Source organism: Ovis aries, chromosome 4, assembly GCF_016772045.2.
Source record: "Ovis aries strain OAR_USU_Benz2616 breed Rambouillet chromosome 4, ARS-UI_Ramb_v3.0, whole genome shotgun sequence".
In the NCBI taxonomy this organism is placed as follows: domain Eukaryota; kingdom Metazoa; phylum Chordata; class Mammalia; order Artiodactyla; family Bovidae; genus Ovis; species Ovis aries.
The window spans coordinates 62,425,711-62,444,769 of record NC_056057.1 but is presented as its reverse complement, the minus strand read 5'-3'; the positions used below and the strand labels follow the sequence as shown (position 1 = coordinate 62,444,769).

The 19,059-nt window shown below is 40.3% G+C and overlaps 2 protein-coding genes across 9 annotated transcripts in view; one reads left to right on the top strand and one right to left on the bottom strand.

Moving 5' to 3' along the window:
- MATCAP2 (microtubule associated tyrosine carboxypeptidase 2) overlaps nt 1–12,158 on the bottom strand; it is a 79,947-nt gene extending 67,789 nt beyond the window's left edge. The window contains exon 1 of the mRNA XM_042248601.2: nt 11,946–12,158. The gene's annotated coding sequence lies outside the window, so the exon portion shown is untranslated. The remainder of the gene's footprint in view (nt 1–11,945) is intronic.
- ANLN (anillin, actin binding protein) overlaps nt 11,676–19,059 on the top strand; it is a 53,901-nt gene continuing 46,517 nt past the window's right edge. For all 8 annotated transcript variants that reach the window (XM_042248599.2, XM_060415019.1, XM_060415021.1 and 5 more), the window contains exons 1-2: nt 11,676–11,883; nt 17,778–17,931. In XM_042248599.2, the coding sequence (XP_042104533.1) occupies nt 11,866–11,883; nt 17,778–17,931 (172 nt within the window). In that variant the 5' untranslated portion in view covers nt 11,676–11,865. The remainder of the gene's footprint in view (nt 11,884–17,777; nt 17,932–19,059) is intronic.

The window sequence follows — 19,059 nt, the reverse complement described above, 5'->3', positions numbered from 1 at the left end:
AATCAAATAGAGTCCTAGTTCTCTTGGAACTTACGTGGGAGAAATAACAATCATGTAAACAAATGATGTGGGCTTCCTTGGGGGCTCACTGTAAAGAATTCCACTGCCAGTGCAGAAGACATGAGTTTGATCCCTGGGTCAGGAAGATCCCCTGGAGAAGGAAATGGCAACCCACTCCAGTATTCTTGCCTAGGAAATCCCATGGACGAAAGAGCCTGGTGGGCCACAGTCCATGGGCTCGCAAAAGAGCAGGACCTGATTATCGACTGAACAACAAACAAAGATGTAGCATGAAATACAAATAGGGGCTATGAGGTGTAGTACTGCACACCGCTAGTATACTAGAGACGGTGACCTGAAGCATGGAGGGGCCAGAAAAAGCCTCAGAGGAAGGGACTATTGAGCTGAGACTTGAAGGATACAGAGAGTCGGACACGATTGAGCAACTGAACTGACTGACTTGAAGGATAAGAAAAAGTCAGCCACCAGACATTTCGCTTAGAGGGAGGATTCAAGCATTCATAGTAGAGGGAACTGCAAAAGCAAAAGCCCAGAGATGGGCATGATCTTATCCTGATCCTGGGGCTACGTGAAGGTCAGCATGGTTGGAATCCAGTGAATTGGGGAAAAGTGGTAGGAGAAAAGATCTCAGAGGTAGGCAGGGGCTAAGGAAAGGAGTTTGGACTTTTTTCTAAGTGTAATCAGAAGCCACTGGTGGATTTAAAACACAGCTGTGTTTTTGTTTTTAAAGAACTGCATTAACTGTTCTGAGAACAACAGAAAAGAGGATGAGAGTGGAAGCACGGAAACCAGGCAGGAGACTCTTGCAGTGGGTCCAGTGATGGTGATGGTGGCTTAGAGTGTAATGGAAGCTCTAGAGAGGAGGAGAAGTAAAAGACCCAGGGTATACTTGGAGGCAGAGTTGATAGGTAGGTTTGGTATGTGGATAGAGTAGGAGGAAAGGAAGAAGGAATTTGACGATGACTCCTAGGATTTTGGCTTGAGCAGCTGGGTAGATAGTGGTACCATTTATGGAAATAGAGAAGATTGGAGAAAGAATAGGTTTAGTGGGGAAATTTAATTTTGGATTTGTTAAGTTTAATATACTAGTTAAAAGTCTAAGTCAAGATTTCATGTAGTTAGTTGAACATTCTTGTTCAGAGCTCAAGGAAGAGATCATGCCAAAGAAATAAATTTGGGAACCATCAGTATATAGAAGGTATTTTAAGTCAGTGGAACTGATGAGATCACCTAGGGCATGTGTGTAGGTATACAAGAGCAACCAGGGTAGAATTTAAAGTTCTCAGTCACTTAGTTGTGGAGCAGAGGAAAAGGAGCCAACAGAGTTATTCACACACACACATCACACACATAGATCTTCCTCAGCTTATGATGGGGTTATGTCCCAATAAACACAACCTAAGTCAAAAATGCATTTGATGTACCTAACCTACCTTATTGCCTAGCCTAGCCTGGAAGTTCCTGCTCTGAACAATTATATTAGGCTACAGTTGGGCAAAATTATCTAACATGAGGCCTATTATATAATAAAATGATGAATATTGCATGTAATTTATTGAGTACTGCACTGGAAATGAAAACCAGAACGGTTGTATGGGTATTGATTGTTTATCCTTCAGATCACACGGCTGATGGAATGGCATCTTGGTGCAACTGTACAGCATTATGAGAAAGCATTGTACTGCTTACTGGTAGTCCAAGAAAAAGATCAAAATCCCAAGTACTGTTTCTACCGAAAGCAAGTTGCTTTTGCATTATTATAAAATCCAATTATCGTAAGCAGAACCATCATAAATCAGGGACTCTGCACACAGACACACACACAGAGAAATTTACATATAACTATGTAACTATAGCTATGTGTGTGTGTGTGTGTGTGTGTGTGTGTGTGTGTGTGTAAGTTTTTGTTCTTTAGCTGCTAAGTTGTGTCTGACTCTTTGTGACCCCATGGACTGTAGCCTGCCAGGCTCCTGTCCATGGGACTTCTCAGACAAGAATACTGCAGTGGGTTCCCATGTGTCTTCTCCTGAAGGAGGAATTGAACCCACATCTCCTGCACTGCAGGCAGATTCTTTATCATCTGAGCCACCAGAAGACGGTTACATATTGGCAAATTAAATGCAGCCTGCTTGGCACCTTTCAAGGATAGATGAACTACCTAGTGTGTGGCCTCATAGAAAAGGGCAAGATAGGAAGTCAGGGCTAATAAATACATAGGCATGGCTACAAATGAACTACATTTTCAATTTGACCAAGAGTTGGAAGAGGAACATGAACTGAAGCTTAGGGTTAGAGGGGGCTTGCAGGCTTAGTAGGCAAGAGGAACAGTGGAAAAGCGATAAGGATTTGATATTTCAATCAGGAGGCCAGTTTGGGGATTTGAAATCATGAAGATGGAGCACTTTCTGGTGCACAAGTAGAAGAGAGGAGGAGGTCAGCAGAGGTGGAAGGTTTGTGGAATGATGAGATCAGAGTTTAGGAGGCTGTGTTCGCAGAGAAATTATCAGCAAACATTTCTTGAGGGCTCAGTACCTGCCAGTCATGAATGGTGCTGAGAAAGATGTGAGAAGCAGGGGAGATGAGAATGAAAGTGAATGTCAGGAACCCTAACATTTGGAAGGGTTAACGGCTGAGGAGAAGAACCAAGCAACGTTTGGAAGGATTATGTGAAGAGACATTGTTGAAGTGTTTGGAAAGTAAAGAAGTTCATGATAGACATCAGTGGAGTACAACGAACCTTCTTGTTTCAAATTTAAGAATATTTTATTTTTGAGATTCCATAAAAAGAGTTTGATGTTTAAGAAACATGGACTTCTGTTATTCTTTAATATTTAAGAGCTACTTTTATATGCATGTTCCACTCTTTGGAACTCTATAGACTGTAGCCTGCCAGGCTCCTCTGTTCATGGGATTCTCCAGGCAATAATACTGGAGTGGGTTGCCATGCCCTCCTCCAGGGGATCTTCCCGACCCAGAGATGGAACCCGCCTCTTTTATGTCTCTTGCATTGGCAGGTGGGTTCTTTACCACTAATGCCACCTGGGAGGCCCACTTTTCTTTTATATGGGATTGCTAAAAATTTTAAAAATAGGGACTTAATGGTGGTCCAATGTTTAGGACTCCAAGCTTTCACTGAACAGGGTCCAGGCTCAGTCCCTGGCTGGGAAACTAAGATCCCACAAGGTGCAATGTGGAAAAAAAATTTTTTTTATTAAAAAATAGGTTCTGTGATTATAGCTTTGAGAAATCTAGGTATGGAAAAGTAAAGGTAGCAATATATAAATTATAGTGCAGTAAGTACATAAAAGCGGAGAAGGCAATGGCACCCCACTCCAGTACTCTTGCCTGGAAAATCCCATGGACGGAGGAGCCTGGTGGGCTGCGGTCCATGGGGTTGCTAAGAGTTGGACACGACTGAGTGACTTCACTTTGACTTTTCACTTTCATGCATTGGAGAAGGAAATGGCAACCCACTCCAGTGTTCTTGCCTGGAGAATCCCAGGGATGGGGGAGCCTGGTGGGCTGCCGTCTATGGGGTCGCACAGAGTCGGACACGACTGAAGCGACTTAGCAGCAGCAGCAGCAAGTACATAAAAGAATTCCTCTTTATGAAAGGATTTACTATGGCCCTTTTAAAGAAAGGAATGATTCCCTTAATGCCCTTATAAACCACTTGAGAAAGTAAAAAGGAGATGAAAGCTATAAATTTTGAGAAAAGTTGATTGGATAAAGGGAACATGACTATAGTTGGATTGACTTTTGGAAACAATACAGTATGTTAGAAAACACACAATCTGTTTTCCCTCAATTTGGAATATGAAACAGTTTCATTGCTTACATTAGAAGAGAAAAACATCTGATGTTAAGAACCCTTAAAACTGTTTAAACCCTTAAAATATGATACTAATGTCCATTAATAGCAGATACTATAAGAAATAAACTATCCCATTTAGTAAACATGTGTATGGCCTCACTTGATGATTCTTATTTCATTATAATAAATGTGTAAAAGAAGTGGCCCTTCAGCCAGATAACCTGAAGTAGAGATCTTGACCTTAATCCTTCTTGCCATTGCTTTATGGTTAGATCTTGGCCTTTTTGATGCCTGTAAAAATAAGAATATTTATTTCATTGTATTATTTTGTGAATGAAATGAGAATGTGTATGAAAGTACTTTCAAAAATTAGCTGAATATACATAGCATAAGGAGTGTCCTTACTGAGGTAAATGCTTTCGACTTTTTCTGTTTTTCTGCCCTCCATTAATTTTATCTGTGAAAAAATGATCACTATTTCCTTTGTTGAAAAAAAAACAGGATCTTTGAAGGAGCAAATATTAATTTACTAGGGCAACATTTAATTTTTAGTCATCTTTGCTTCGGAGCATTGATTCCATATTTAAATTAATATAATAAGCTGTAGTCTTTATCTAAATAACTTGGAAGATTATGGCTTTTATTTAAATAATTAGAGAAACACTTTTGATGACTTTCAGAGTATTAATGTGATTACGGCAAACTGTATAGTCTAACTACTAATAATCATGTGAACATAACATGTATTTTCTTTCCTAATTTAGCAATTAAAAAATTTTTTTTAAGAAAGCAATTTTAAGGTTGTGATTTATTCAGCACTATATATATAGCTCAAGAGCACATTTACATTATTATTTTGTCTTTTGTGATGAAAATAAACAAATTAACTGAAATGTCAAGATCATAAGCAGGATTTGAAGTCAGGCAGATCTGGTTCAAATTTTTAGGTGATAGTCTTAAACCAAAAGCCTCTTTGTATTTCAGTTTCCCCCATCTCTAAAAATGGAATACTAGTTATCTTACATGCATTCATTTAACAAATATCTATTGAACTCATGTGCTAGGTAATAGCTATAAACACAAGTCCCTGCCATTCCATTGGTTCCACTCTAGCAGAAAAAGGAGATGGTTAAACTTAACACAAAATTACCCCCATATAAGTGGTAAGTGCAATGAAGAAAACACATCAGAATAATAGGATAGAAAGTGGCTTGGGGGCAAAGAGAAGTGGTGCGGTCACCTGATCAGGGAAGTCTTCTTTGAGGAAGGAGCACATTTAAGCTTAGACCCGATTAACAAGGAGAAGGCATGGGCAGATCTAGGAATGTCCAGGGGGTGGAAAGTTCTTGATGCAAGAAAAATTTTGGCATATTTTTATGACTAGAAGAAAGGCTTATGAGGCTAGAGATTAGTGGAAAAAAAGTAAAGTATTGTGATATTTTCACATGATGTACACGCCAGGCTGAATGAATCACAAGTTGGAGTCAAGGTGGCAGGAGAAATATCAATAACCTCAGATATGCAGATGATACCACCCTAATGGCATAAAGCAAGGAGGAACTAAAGAGTCTCTTGATGAAGGTGAAAGAGGAAAGTGAAAAAGTTGGCTTAAAACTCAACATTCAGAAAACTAAGGCCATGGCATCTGGTCCCATCACTTCATGGCAAATAGATGGGGAAATAGTGGAAACAGTGACAGACTTTATTTTCTTGGGCTCCAAAATCACTGCGGACAATGACTGCAGCCATGAAATTAAAAGATGCTTGCTCCTTGGAAGGAAAGCTATGAAAAACCTACACAGCGTATTGAAAAGCAGAGCCATCACTTGCCCGACAAAGGTCCATATAGTCAAAGCTGTGGTTTTTCTAGTAGTCCTGTATGGACCTAAGAGATGGACCATAAAGAAGGCTGAGTGCTGAAGAACTGATGTTTTTGAACTGTAGTGCTGGAGAATACTCTTGAGAGTCCCTTGGAGAACAAGGAGATCAATCCTAAAGGAAATCAAACCAGAATATTCATTGAAGAACTGATGCTGAAGCTAAAGCTCCAATACTCTGGCCACCTGGTGTGAAGAGTTGACTCACTGGAAAAGACCCTGATGCTGAGAAAGATTGAAGGCAGGAGGAGAAGGGGATGACAGAGGATGAGATGTTTGGATGGCATCACTGACTTAATGGACATGAGTCTGAACAACTCTGGGAGATAGTGATGGACAGGGAAGCCTGGCATGCAAGTCCATGGGTTGTAAAGAGTTGGACACAACTTAGCAACTCTATAATAATTGTGATATTTGGGCCTCCCCAGGGGATGCTAGTGGTAAAGAACCTGCCTGCCAATGCAGAAGACATAAGGGATGTGTGTTCGATCCCTGGGTCATGAAGATGCCCTGGAGGAAGGCATGGCAACCCACTCCAGTGTTCTCGCCTGGAGAATCCCAGGGACGGGGGAGCCTGGTGGGCTGCCATCTATGGGGTCGCACAGAGTTGGACACGACTAAAGCAGGTTAGCAGCAGCAGCAGCAGGATACTAGGAGAGGAAGGTTAGTCCCAGATCATGTAGGGCCCTGTAGGTATGATAAAGAATTTGCATATTATCCTACTCGCAAGAGAATACATAAACTGGCTCTACACAAGAAATTGATACTGTATAATTTGCAATTTTAAAAGCTCCTACCCTTTGGATAAATTACTAAAATATGATAGTTCAGTAGGTTTGTAATAATCATGTTCTTATATACTAATAATAGATAAAGTATAATTAAAAATGTATAATTTAAAAAACAATAACTACAAGGATGCATGTGAATATATTAAAAAGTATAAAGATCTTTATGGACATTATATATATTTTTGGAAGATGTTAAAGTAGGCTTAAATTAATGACGATATATCCATGTGCACTAATAAAATGGTTTGATGTCACAAAGATGTGGTATGTAAGATTACATAATGAAAACAGTTTGATATTGGAAGAGGACTAGACAAATAGACCAGTAGAATAGAATAAAGAGCTTCTAAACAGACCTACATGTACAGGTATACTACAAAAGTGGCATTACAGGTCAATGGGGAAAGAACGGACAACTAAATAAATGCTGCTAAGACATTTGGTTTTCCAGATAAAAAACAAGATCAATTCAGATAATTTAAAGACAGAACCATTAAAAAAAAAACCCACACTTTTTAGAAGAAAATATGGGAGAACAGATTTACAACCTCAGGGTAGGGAAGGATTTCTTGAGACACGAAAAGTACAAACCCTATTTGAAAATATACATGTATTTAATTACATTAGTAGTAAACATTTCTGTACATCCAACACATCCTAAAATGAAAAGACAAACCTTAAACTAGGAAAAGATATTTTCCAGCCAAAAAACCAGGAAGAGTTATTTTCCTATAAAAATAGTAAACAACAAAGCGCTTTGAATCAATAAGAAAAAGCAACCACACAGAAAAATGAGCAAAGAATATGAATTTGAAATTCACAGAAAAGGAAAACTGAAAGGCCAATAAACACACAAAATAATGTTCATTTTCATTAGTAACGGGAGTCATGTATACAAATAAGAATGATAGAAACTAAAAAGCATCCAAGTACTAAGGAGGGACTACAGTAGCAGACATACTAATAGAAAGGTGATTAGAATATAAATTGTTACAATCATTTTGAAGGGCAATTGATGGTGACTGCAGCCATGAAATTAAAAGACGCTTACTTCTTGGAAGAAAAGTTATGACCAACCTAGATAGCATATTCAAAAGCAGAGATATTACTTTGCCAACTAAGGTCCATCTAGTCAAGGCTATGGTTTTCCAGTGGTCATGTATTGATGTGAGAGTTGGACTGTGAAGAAGGCTGAGTGCTGAAGAATTGATGCATTTGAACTGTGGTGTTGGAGAAGACTCTTGAGAGTCCCTTGGACTGCAAGGAGATCCAACCAGTCCATTCTGAAGGAGATCAGCCCTGGGATTTCTTTGGAAGGAATGATGCTAAAGCTGAAACTCCAGTACTCTGGCCACCTCATGCGAAGAGTTGACTCATTGGAAAAGACTCTGATGCTGGGAGGGATTGGGGGCAGGAGGAGAAGGGGGAGAGAGAGGATGAGATGGCTGGATGGCATCATGGACTCGATGGACCTGAGTCTGAGTGAACTCCGGGAGTTGGTGATGGACAGGGAGGCCTGGCGTGCTGTGATTCATGGGGTCGCAAAGAGTCTGACACGACTGAGCGACTGAACTGAACTGAATACTGAAATATATTTTTTGAAATGATCCTCTAATTTTTTAGTATATTACTCTAAAGAAAGTTTTGCATGGAGACATAAGGAGACATAAAAAAATTCATGGCATCATGGGGTCTTTGGAATGAAAAACTGGAAATGAGCTAAACATCCACTAACAGGATAATGGATATATAAATTACAAGTATATTAATAAAGTAGAATTATCGCAGTGATAGTGAATAAAATGCAGCTATATCTGTTAGTGAGGATATATCTCATAAAGAAAATATTCGGAAAAGAAACCAATTGCAGAAATTTTACTTACAGTAAAAAAATTTATATAAAACACTATATATTGATATATATATAAATGTAATAAAAGTACATACATTTCACAGCAATGATAAACATGAAAATCAGGATAGTTTAACCCCTGGGGAGTGGAAGGTAAATGACACGAAGGAGGAATACATAGGAGACTTTAATTACAAAGGTTTTTAAGCTAGGTGGTAGGTACATGGTTATCTGTTCTATTCACTAATTTTTTGTTACACTGGAAATATTTTATAGCACAGCTTTTAAAGAAGAAAGGTAGTTCTAACTATCAGGGGGTAAGAAGGGAAATAGGGAGACCTGTTAGGAGATCTGACCAGTTGATCCTAAAGGAACTCAATCCTGAATATTCATTGGAAGGACTCATGCTGAAGCTGAAACTCCAATACTTTGGCCACCTGATGCGAAGAACTGACTCACTGGAAAAGACCCTGATGCTGGGAAAGATTGAAGGTGGGAGGAGCAGGGGAGGACAGAAAATGAGATGGTTGGATAGCATCACTGATTTGATGGACATGAGTTTGAGTAAGCTCCGGGAGTTGGTGATGGACAGGGAAGCCTGATGTGCTGCAGTCCGTGGGGTTGCAAAGAGTGGGACATGACTGAGGGACTGAAATGAACTGAGACTTCAGTCTCTAGCACAGCTTCTGGCACAGAATAGGGGTTTAACAAACTTCAGCTTTATAGAGTGGTTGCTATTATCGTCATTATCAGGGTAAAGACAGAGAGATTGTGAATAAACATAAACTAAATATTCTGAGTAGTTATATTGCGCTACATGTTCTATTTATCTTGTTTAGTCTTTATCAGAATCCAGTTATAAAGAATCTAAGGGGCTTACCTGGTGGCTCAGTGGTAAAGAATCTGCCTGCAACGCAGGAGATGCGAGTTCCAACCTTGGGTTGGCAAGAACCCCTAGAGAAGAAAATGGCAACACACTCCAGTTGCCTGGAAAATTCCATGGACAAAGGAGCCCCATGGGCTCATGAGTTTGCAGAGCTGGACACGACTGAGCATGCAGGCACACAGGCATAAAGAATCTAAGGCTTATAGAGGTCAAAGCTGGAAGGCACAGGGCTTCATAAGTTTCTAATGACTCATTTTCCAATGCTGTGTAAAGTTCCTCCTGAACATCCAATCCTAATATACCCACATTTTCTTGTCCAGCATTTGAAAAAAAATTCAAGCATCTTTTCTCTTTGGTTCATAGCTAGCATGGGCTTCCATAGTGGCTCAAATGGAAAAAAAAATCCACCTGCAATGCAGGAGACCTGCATTCCATCCCTGGGTCAGGAAGATCCCCTGTAGAAGGGAGTGGCTACCCACTTAGGAATTCTTACCTGGAGACTCCCATGGACAGAGGAGCCTGGAGGGCTACAGTCCATACGGTTGCAAAGAGTCAGACACAAATGAACGATTAACATTTTTGAGTTGAAAAGAAAGTTAAAGTCACTCAGTTGCGTCCAGCTCTTTGCAACCCCATGGACTGTATAGTCCATGGAATTCTCCAAGCAAGTGAAAGTCACTCAGTTGGGTCCAACTCTTTGCGACCCCATGGACTAGTCCATGGAATTCTCCAAGCCAAAATACTGGAGTGGGTAGCCTATCCCTTCTCCAGGGGATCTTCCCGACCCAGGAATCGAACCAGGGTTTCCTGCATTGCAGGCAGATTCTTTACCAACTGAGCTATCAGGAAAGCCAAGATTTTTGAGTGAGATATTAATATTTCAAAACACTTGGGTAGGACCTTATTACACAATACTTTTGAATTGCTCTCAGATTTTCACCTGATCTGCCTAACAACTCTGTGAAAGGCAGGGCAGCTGATTATTTCGGTTTTACAGATAAGAAAACCAAAATCCAAAGAGGCTAAATTGGAGGTTCTTAACCAGTGACCATGAATTTCATGGAATCATATCTTAAAATGCTTATGACTGAAAGGGCATTTTAAAGCTTTAATTGTATTTTCAAAGGAGTCTATGATTCCCAAAAAGGTTTAAAAGATAATGAGTTAAATGGTTTGCCTAAAGCCTAGGGTCACATAGTCCTGGGGGAGTCAAGGCCCCAAGGAATTTATTCTCATCTCACACTCAGAATTCTTTCCATTACTACATAAAGTCGCTCAGTTGTGTCTGACTCTGCGACCCCATGGATTGTAGCCCACCAGGCTTCTCTGTCCATGGGATTCTCCAGGCAAGAGTACTGGAGTGGGTTGCCATTTCCTTCTCCCATTACTACATACAGTACCACAATTCAAATTACAGATATTACTAGTGAAATACTTTTTGTAATGGTCACTGACTGCTGAGATAGAAACCTTATTAAATATACTGAAATTCTTACTTGGGAGTAATGGTTTTGGCCTGTTCAACTGTTGGGCAGCCATTCAGAAATCTACCCAGTGTTACAGATGAACAGGTCACAACCTGTTTGTTGTCTTTATAACAAGCCCTAATACAGACTTGTTAAATAAGGTATGAATCTGATACAGTAACTATAAAATGTATTTTTCAGTTCGCAATAAAGAATAGTCATGAGACCTAGCTATGATCCAGTGGTGGAAAGTCGACTGAGCCCAGAATGGGATTTTCATTTCTCCAGGACCAGTTACTTAAAGTGTTAGGGTCTCCCTTCTCTTACCTGTAAAATAAAGGATTAAAGTGGGTAGCCTCTCAGCTCTAACTTTGCATGCAGTTTGATGTGGTTAAAATAAGAAGAGCCGACAGGAGTTTTGTGTATAAGCATTAACAGGTCTGTTAAAGTTAACCTTATTTTCCCAGTGATAAAGGTCAGTGCCCAAGGCGGCTCACTGGTCGTTAGCCACAAGTGTCTGGGGGCTCACCAGACCTGCGCCTCAAGAAGGCCAAGACTGAGTGCACCTTGGAGTGAAGCAGGAGCTGGCGAGCATATGAACATAAAGCTATGTAAGTTCAAAGGTCCAGTGGGATTCCAAACAGAAGGGCCCTTAATCCTAGATTTAGGAATGAAGGAAAGCAGGAACGCCCAGGCACAGGAGTGTGAAGGGATCTGCTTAAACAGGGTGGGGTGTTTCGAGCGTTGGGGGTGGGGCTTTGAGCCAGGAGGCAGTTGATGCACTGGAGAGCCGCACCTACCGCTGCATCCCCGCCGCCCGGGCCAGGCTGTCACTAAGCAGGCAAAGGCACCCTTGGGAACCTCCCAGCCCCGGCGAGGTCACGTGATCTAGCGCCAGGGCCAGGAGAGGCGTGCCCTGCCCCACGCCCCGCCCGTGCGCATGCGCGCGGGTCCGGGCGCTGAAATTCAAATTTGAACCGCCGCTGCAGGCCGAGTCGGACTTCGGAGGCAGTGGGGAAGAGGAGTGGAGCTTGGGCGAGTTCCCCACCACCTTCTTGTTTTCTTCAAGTGACACACTGAGCCGGCACTCACTTTTCTTTTTCTGAATTTGAACCACCGTTTTGGCCGTCTCGTAATCGACACGCGAAATCCGGGGCGATGGACCCGTTTACCGAGGTGAGAAAACTTACGGGCAGAGCCAGCCATGACGGCTCCCGCCCCCCACCCTCCCTTCCTACCTCTGTCAACCTCCCGGCCCAGTGGCCGGAGAGCGCGTGCGCGCGCGTGCGCAGAGTGGGCGTGCGAGGGTCCGGCTTGGAACTGGGAGGGTGCGGCGGGTTCCCTCTTCTCTGTGGCTGTAGTTCGTCCGCGGTTGCCTTGGTTATCCTGCAGAGGAAGATCTGCGGGGAAAGTTTTGAGTCTGTCCTCAGTAGCAGTAGTGAAAAGACCTCCTGTCAGGCCCGGTTATTGCGCATCCCTCTGCAGTGGACCCCTGGGTCTTCCAAGGGTGCGGTGGGGGCCTGACGAAACAGAGCCCTTTGGAAGTAAAAGCCGGGATATTGCAGGGTGGAGTCGGGTGGCCAAGTGACTCAGTGCTGTGTGTGCAGCCGCCGCCTGGAAATGGAATGGAATGCGGTTTGCGGGGTTCGTGTGACTCGCAGAGGAGCCGTGCATTTAATAGTTTCTCATTTGTGTCCGACTCTATGCGACCCCGTGCTCTGTCCATGGAATTTTCCAGGCAAGAATACCGGAGTGGGTTGCCATTCCCTTCTCCACTCCATACCTTTAAGAATGCAGTGGACGAAATGACAGCAAAATGTAAGCCGCTGCCTGAGACCGGGCATCCGTGCCTATTAAGTCAATAGTTCTCTTCAGTTTCTATTGCTTACCGAACTAGCAAAGAAGATTCATACCTGAGGTTGACACTAATTGAAAGGAAAATTGGTAGCCGAATATGTTCAAGTCAAAAGTTACAGCCCACGATTAAAAAAAAAAAAAAAAAAAGAAACCTGTTTTGGGTAGTGACTTCCCTGGTGGCTCAGATGGTAAAGTGTCTGTCTACAATGCGGGAGACCCGGGTTCGATCCCTGGGTTGGGAAGAGCCCCTGGAGTAGGAAATGGCAATCCACTCTAGGACTATTGCCTGGAAAATCCCATGGACAGAGGAGCCTGGTAGGCTACAGTCCATGGGGTCGCAAAGAGTCGGACACGACTGAGCAACTTCACTTTCTTTCACTTTCATGGGGCATAACATTATAGCAGGCAGGACTTAACTCATCTTTTGTTCTTTGGAAATTAAATATGAATTAATTACATCATTACTGTGTCGATTATTTGTCTAGCTTTGACTTTTGTTGCGAATGTACGTTGACACACTCGGGAATTTCGTGTGGCCAGTTGTCCACTACCTTTTCTTCAAGAACAGTTCCTCTTTTTTTAGGGTGTTGTGCAAATGTCAAACTGTTACTTTTTGAGTTGTTGCAAAGTGGGCCTAAAAATTTCTCTACACTAGCTTGAAAAGCTTGAGTGGAGAGTATTAATACTCTTTTTTTTTTTTTTTGATATGTAGTTACAATTCTGTTAAGTCTAAGATATTAAAAATTTTAGCAATTAGAGTTTACTTGTATTCAAACACAACAGTATTTGTTTCCAAATTCTCAATCATCTCAGGGATACATATCAATTTGTTAACCTTAAATATTCTAACAGAAAAATCCTGAGCACATTTTTGTATTAGCTTTAGGGAATAGAGCTGGTGGTTCACCATGTATTTTTCACTTACATTGAAATTAAAAAGGAAATATTATGTTACAACTTAAGATTCCTTAAAATATTAGCCCTTCCTGTTCTCAATGGTTTTATGTTTCTAAGTAACTGACAAGAGCAAAGCATTTTGAAAGTTGGCTGAAAATTGTACTTCATTTTACTTAAAAATGTTATTCTGAACTGGTACAAATCTCAGTTGAAAGAAATTTTATTTAAAAGAAACTTTTCATTTTAGAGTGCAGCTCAGAAATATATGTGATTTAGTGTGTGTGGTTTTATATTTTGAGAAGTTAGACCGGTTGCAGTTGGAATCAACAGCTTTGACATCTTTTCCTTAATTGGGAGTGAGTGAACTATTTGAAATGGTTCCAAAGATTAGGTGCTTAATTATAGCATTCATAACATTTTTGTACAGTGAAGCTAACTGTTCCTCGTCTGAAAAGAAAATTGAAAGTCAGTTAAAATGACTTTCTCAGCTGGAGTTCCTTATCAGAACCGTAGAACACAGACAATTATTTGAGAGAAACTGTTCTCAGTTTTCCCGTAAGAGATTTTTTTTCTCCCAAAAGTGATTCTTAACCATGCCATTCTGTAGGCATAGGAGAGATGCTAATTCATTACATTAATGCCAGGGCCTTAAGGATTAATTCTCCTGGTAACTCTTGTTGAGAAAGGCTGTGCTGTGCTCGGTGGTATCTGACTTCGTGACCCCATGGACTGTAGCTACAACCATCCTAAACTCTTGTTTCCTCAGGCAAGGCTGTTGTGCAGTGGTTCCCCTCCCTGTTGTCACTGGTGCTGTCTGGCTCACTTGGTCTTCCTGCCTGTTCTGCCTGCCAGACTGTTTTGACCTCCGGCTCACAGTTTGATTCCCCTTCTTCAGAGGGACATCACCTTTCACAATACACATCTCACTTGCATTTATATGTACCTGTTGAACATGTTTTCTCTTAGAATGTAAGCTTCATGAAGGTAGGAAATTGTTCAGAGAGATGTTTCTGTAACATCAAGCACAATTCAGTAACGGTCTGCTGAATTGATGTGAAAGAGAGCCGTTCAGTGTAAATTGTTTTACAGACAATTAAATAAAGCAGTAACTGTTAGAACATTTTAGCAATATTCTTTTCTTGTAGGGAATCTCAAGCATAATGCATCCATTGCCCAGCAACACCTGGCCATGTTGTTTTACTGTATCTGCCTCTAATCCCTCTCACTGAATTATTTGGAAGCAAATTCTAGAAGGCATATAATTTTATACATAAATACATAGGTATTCATCGCTGAACACTAAAGACTTAAAAAAAATCATAATGCTGTTATCACACCTAAAAAATAAACAGCAGTTCCTTAAAATCATCAAGCATTGTCAGTGTTCAGCTATTCCTAAATGTCTCATGATTTTGCAGTCTGAATCAGCATCTAGACAGAGTCCATAGGACCATGTGTTCCTGATGTTCTTCGTGGACCAACCAGAGATAAAGAATCCATCTTGGTTTATGGATAAGCTAGCAGTTAAGGCACATGTTTATTATTATGATCAGCTAATAGCATTAAAAAGTTAGTGTTGACCATATGAATTATCATCAGTTCTACTGATGATAAGTTTTTAAAAGAACAATTAGATTTAGTCAAGCTATAGTTTTTAGCAAAGCAGTTAAGAGTCCAGACTCTGGAGCCTGGTTCTTAATTTTGCCTTGCTACTCGTTAGCTGTGTGACCTATGGCTTGTTATTTAACCCCTACCTGAATATTTTCATCTCTAAAACAGTAGTAAAAACAGAATTTTAACAAATCATATTTGAAGATGAAATGAGTTAGTGTATGCTGACACTGAAAGTACTTTAAGTCCTGTCTAAGCACTAGTGATTGTTGTACTTGTTGCTTGCTGTGCTTAGTCACTCAGCCATATTCGACTCTGTGACCCCATGGGCTGTAGCCCATCCGACGCCTCAGTCCATGGGGTTTTTTGGGTAAGAAATACTGGAGTGGGCTACCATTTCATTCTCCAGGGGATCTTCCAGACCCAGGGATCAAACCCATGTCTCCTGTGTCTCCTGCATTGCAGGCAGATTCTTTATCCATTGAACTATCTGGGAAGTTCTTTTTGTATTTGTTGTTAGGTGGATTTAAAGCCATAAATTTATTACTCATAATGTCAATATTAGCATTTTAGTCTGCAGATCTGCTGATGGTGATGGTCACCCCAGGTTAGCACAGGAAATCCACAGCTAGTTGCGTCAAGTCAGAGCTTTCCATGTAGGAACTTTAAAAGAGAAAAAGCTACAATTAAAATATATGAAACATTTTTTTCTTGTGATGTAAATTGACAAACATGCTATCACTGTTTTGGATAGAGTTTCTGTAATTTTCCGGAATTAAGTGAACTCTCTATGATGACCAGGGAAGGAATGCTTCTAGAACATTTTGAAAATAATAAGTTGTTATTGAGTCTACTTTGTTTAAGAAGGTAGGAAATCAGTAATATCTCCCAGAAAAAAATTCTGTCAGAAATGGTTTGAGGGATGTGGGGTAGAAATTGCTTAAGGACTATATACTTCAGTTATTTTAGATCCCTTCATGTGGAGTATCTTATTTCCTGATTGTTAGTAATTGCACTGTTTAATTTCTTTTAATACCTCTATTATTTGAAGGAGGAGGTGTGATATTTGAAGGAATGTACCTTATAAATAAAAAAAGCTCTTAAATTCCTGATACACTATTACAAGGAAGGGTAACTTACATTTATGTAGCTGTTGACTTTATGTATTTTAGATATATCACTTCTTTTACATTAATAATCTTTGGTATCTGTAAGTTTTATATTACAGATTAGGGAACTTTTTTGCTTATCTACTTTAATTTGTTTTAATCTTGAAAATTTTGAATCTAATGTAACAATAGAACACTTTGTGTATGTTTGAATTGCAAAACCTCATTCTTTTGACCCATTGCTCATGGTAACTGAAAATATACTGACTCATAAGTATTCTAACTGACCAGAATGGAATGTGGCTGTGTCCATGAATAAACATATTTAGGCTAGTTTTGTATCTTAGAAATGATATATTTTATTGTGGGGAAAATTATCAGACATATATGAATTTGTATAACACTGCCACTTTCGAGTTTGTTGAAGACCTTAAAGGATAAAGGTTTTGTGCTTTGGAAGGCATTTGGCTCACAAATTACTCTTTCAACGACATAGCATTTAGATTTAGTGTTATTTGTTTCAATGAGAAATCATGCCTAAGATAAGCTCATGCTTGTTTTTCATATTCAGAGGGACTTAAAAAGTGATTTTTCTGGCTTAATTAAGCAATTAAAAAGCAATTAAAAAGATCAGATGGAGTTAAATTCCTTAGTCTGCAATAATTACCTTATCTGTGTTTGCAGGACAGTGTATACTCCAGCCAGTAATCTGCATGCCTTCTCTGGTTGTGTTCAAAGAGAATGAATTGTTTTCAGGGTTTTGTGTTTGCTATACTACATTGATCCCAATAGGAGCATATTTTGGGGTTTGAAAAGAGTCATACTCATGATTCTATGGAATACTAAGATTTCAACTTAAAACTGTTTTATTATATATGGATATCTAATTAAATAAAACATAAAAATATTTAGGTTGATTTTTCTTTAGGCAACTGTTATTCTGCCTACCATCGTGACTAAAACAACCACCATGTTATTTCCCATGACTCAGTGGCTTAGCATTTGGGTTCAGCTGAGCCGGACTTGTGGTGTCCCCTGGGATCATGCAGAAGTCTGCAGTCATATAGAAATTTCTGGGACTGGTTGGTCTAAAATCGTTTTCCTCCCAAGTCTGGGGGTTGATGCTGGCTGTCAGCTGGGCCGTGTTTCTAGCAGGCTTAACCTGGGCCTCTTCACAGGAAGACAGTGTTCCAAGAGAGTGAGAACAGAAACTGCAAGACCTCTTGAGCCCTGGGATTGGAAGTCACATACACAGTATCACTTCAGCCATATTTTAACAGTCAAAGTGAATCATAAAGCCAGCCTGATTCAAATACCTTTTGAGAGAAGCAGAAAAAAGTCTGTGGCCATTTAAAATCTCATGCAATGAACTTAACACATTTCATTCCCCCTTTAATGGTCATATTATATCTAATCAAATTTTGACATGACGGTACTCATTTGGTGAATCTTAATTACTGAGAATTTGACTTTTGAAATGTATTTAACTGTTATTATACATGTTTGAAGACAATTAGTGATTTGAGAAGGCATCTGAAGTTTTGTGAACCTTTGACTAAACTTATGCTTTAATGCTCTGGTGTATTGTTTATGTAGAAACTGCTTGAGCGAACCCGTGCCAGACGAGAGAATCTTCAGAGGAAAATGGCTGAGCGGCCCATCCCAGCAGCAAGGTCTCTGACTCACGCCAAGCGGATCAGGGAGCCACTTTCAGAAGCAAGTAACCAGCAGCCCATATCTGGTGGCGAAGGTAATAGGCTTTGTGGGGAAAAGTAGAATTTGCAGTTTTCAAAATGCAAAGAAGTGCCAAACACTTTATTGTTCCTGCAGAAGACCAAGATCTTTGGGAGACAAATGTAATAGCTTCCAGGGGAAAGATCAACCTTTTATTGTATTCCAGGCCTATTATATTAGGCCTGGAACCTATCGGGCGAGAGCAGAATTTCTAACAAATATTTCAGATTAACTGGTTGAACTTTATTTTCCTCATTCCAAAAGTATCATTAAAAGCTCTAAGGGAAGAATACTACGGGAGCAGTGGAGCACTTACACTGGCCATAGTGTTGAGTTTCTCTACCCCTCTTAAGTGAACAGGGCAACAAAAGGCAGGCCTGCCCGCAGATGCTTGAAATATCATGAGTCTTTTCATCCTCTGTCTGCTGAACCACATCCCTCAGGCTGGGCACAAAGTATAGGTTGTTAATCTACAGAATTACTGAAATTAAATAGAAACAAAATTGACTACCAACACCCCCATCTACCCCAATAGGGGCTTCCTTGGTGGCTCAGTGGTAAAGAATCCTTTTGCCAATGCAGTAGACGTGGGTTCCATCCCCAGGTCGGGAATATCCCTTGGAAAAGGAAATGGCAACCTACTCTAGTATTCTTGCCTGGAGAATCCCATGGACAGAGGAGCTTGCAGGCTATAGTTTATGGGGGTCACAAAGAGTTGGACACAATATAGCAACTAAAACAAACAACAACTCCTGCAACAAACTCAAATGTACCTGGAAACTTTCTTATTCTTTCCTAAATCCTGGCATCCTCAGCCTGTATCAGTCAGCTGGTTTAATCTTTTGGAATAATCTGGAGATGATAATGTTCCTTAGTAGACATTTAAAATGCACATAGAAAAATAATATTACAGAGGGCAAAACCAATATTACAAAAGAGATGAGGGCGTAGTGCTGGCTCCCAACTATTTTGTAAGCTAACCATAAAATGAGAATTTCTGTTTGTATGTTAATACATTTTGAAGGGAGGGAATACCGTATATATTACATGGGAAAACAGAGATCTAGCTCTAGTCTAGGATCTCTTCACTGTGGCACAGCTTTATGCATTCAGATATTGAGTACTATGTACTTGAAAACTAGTG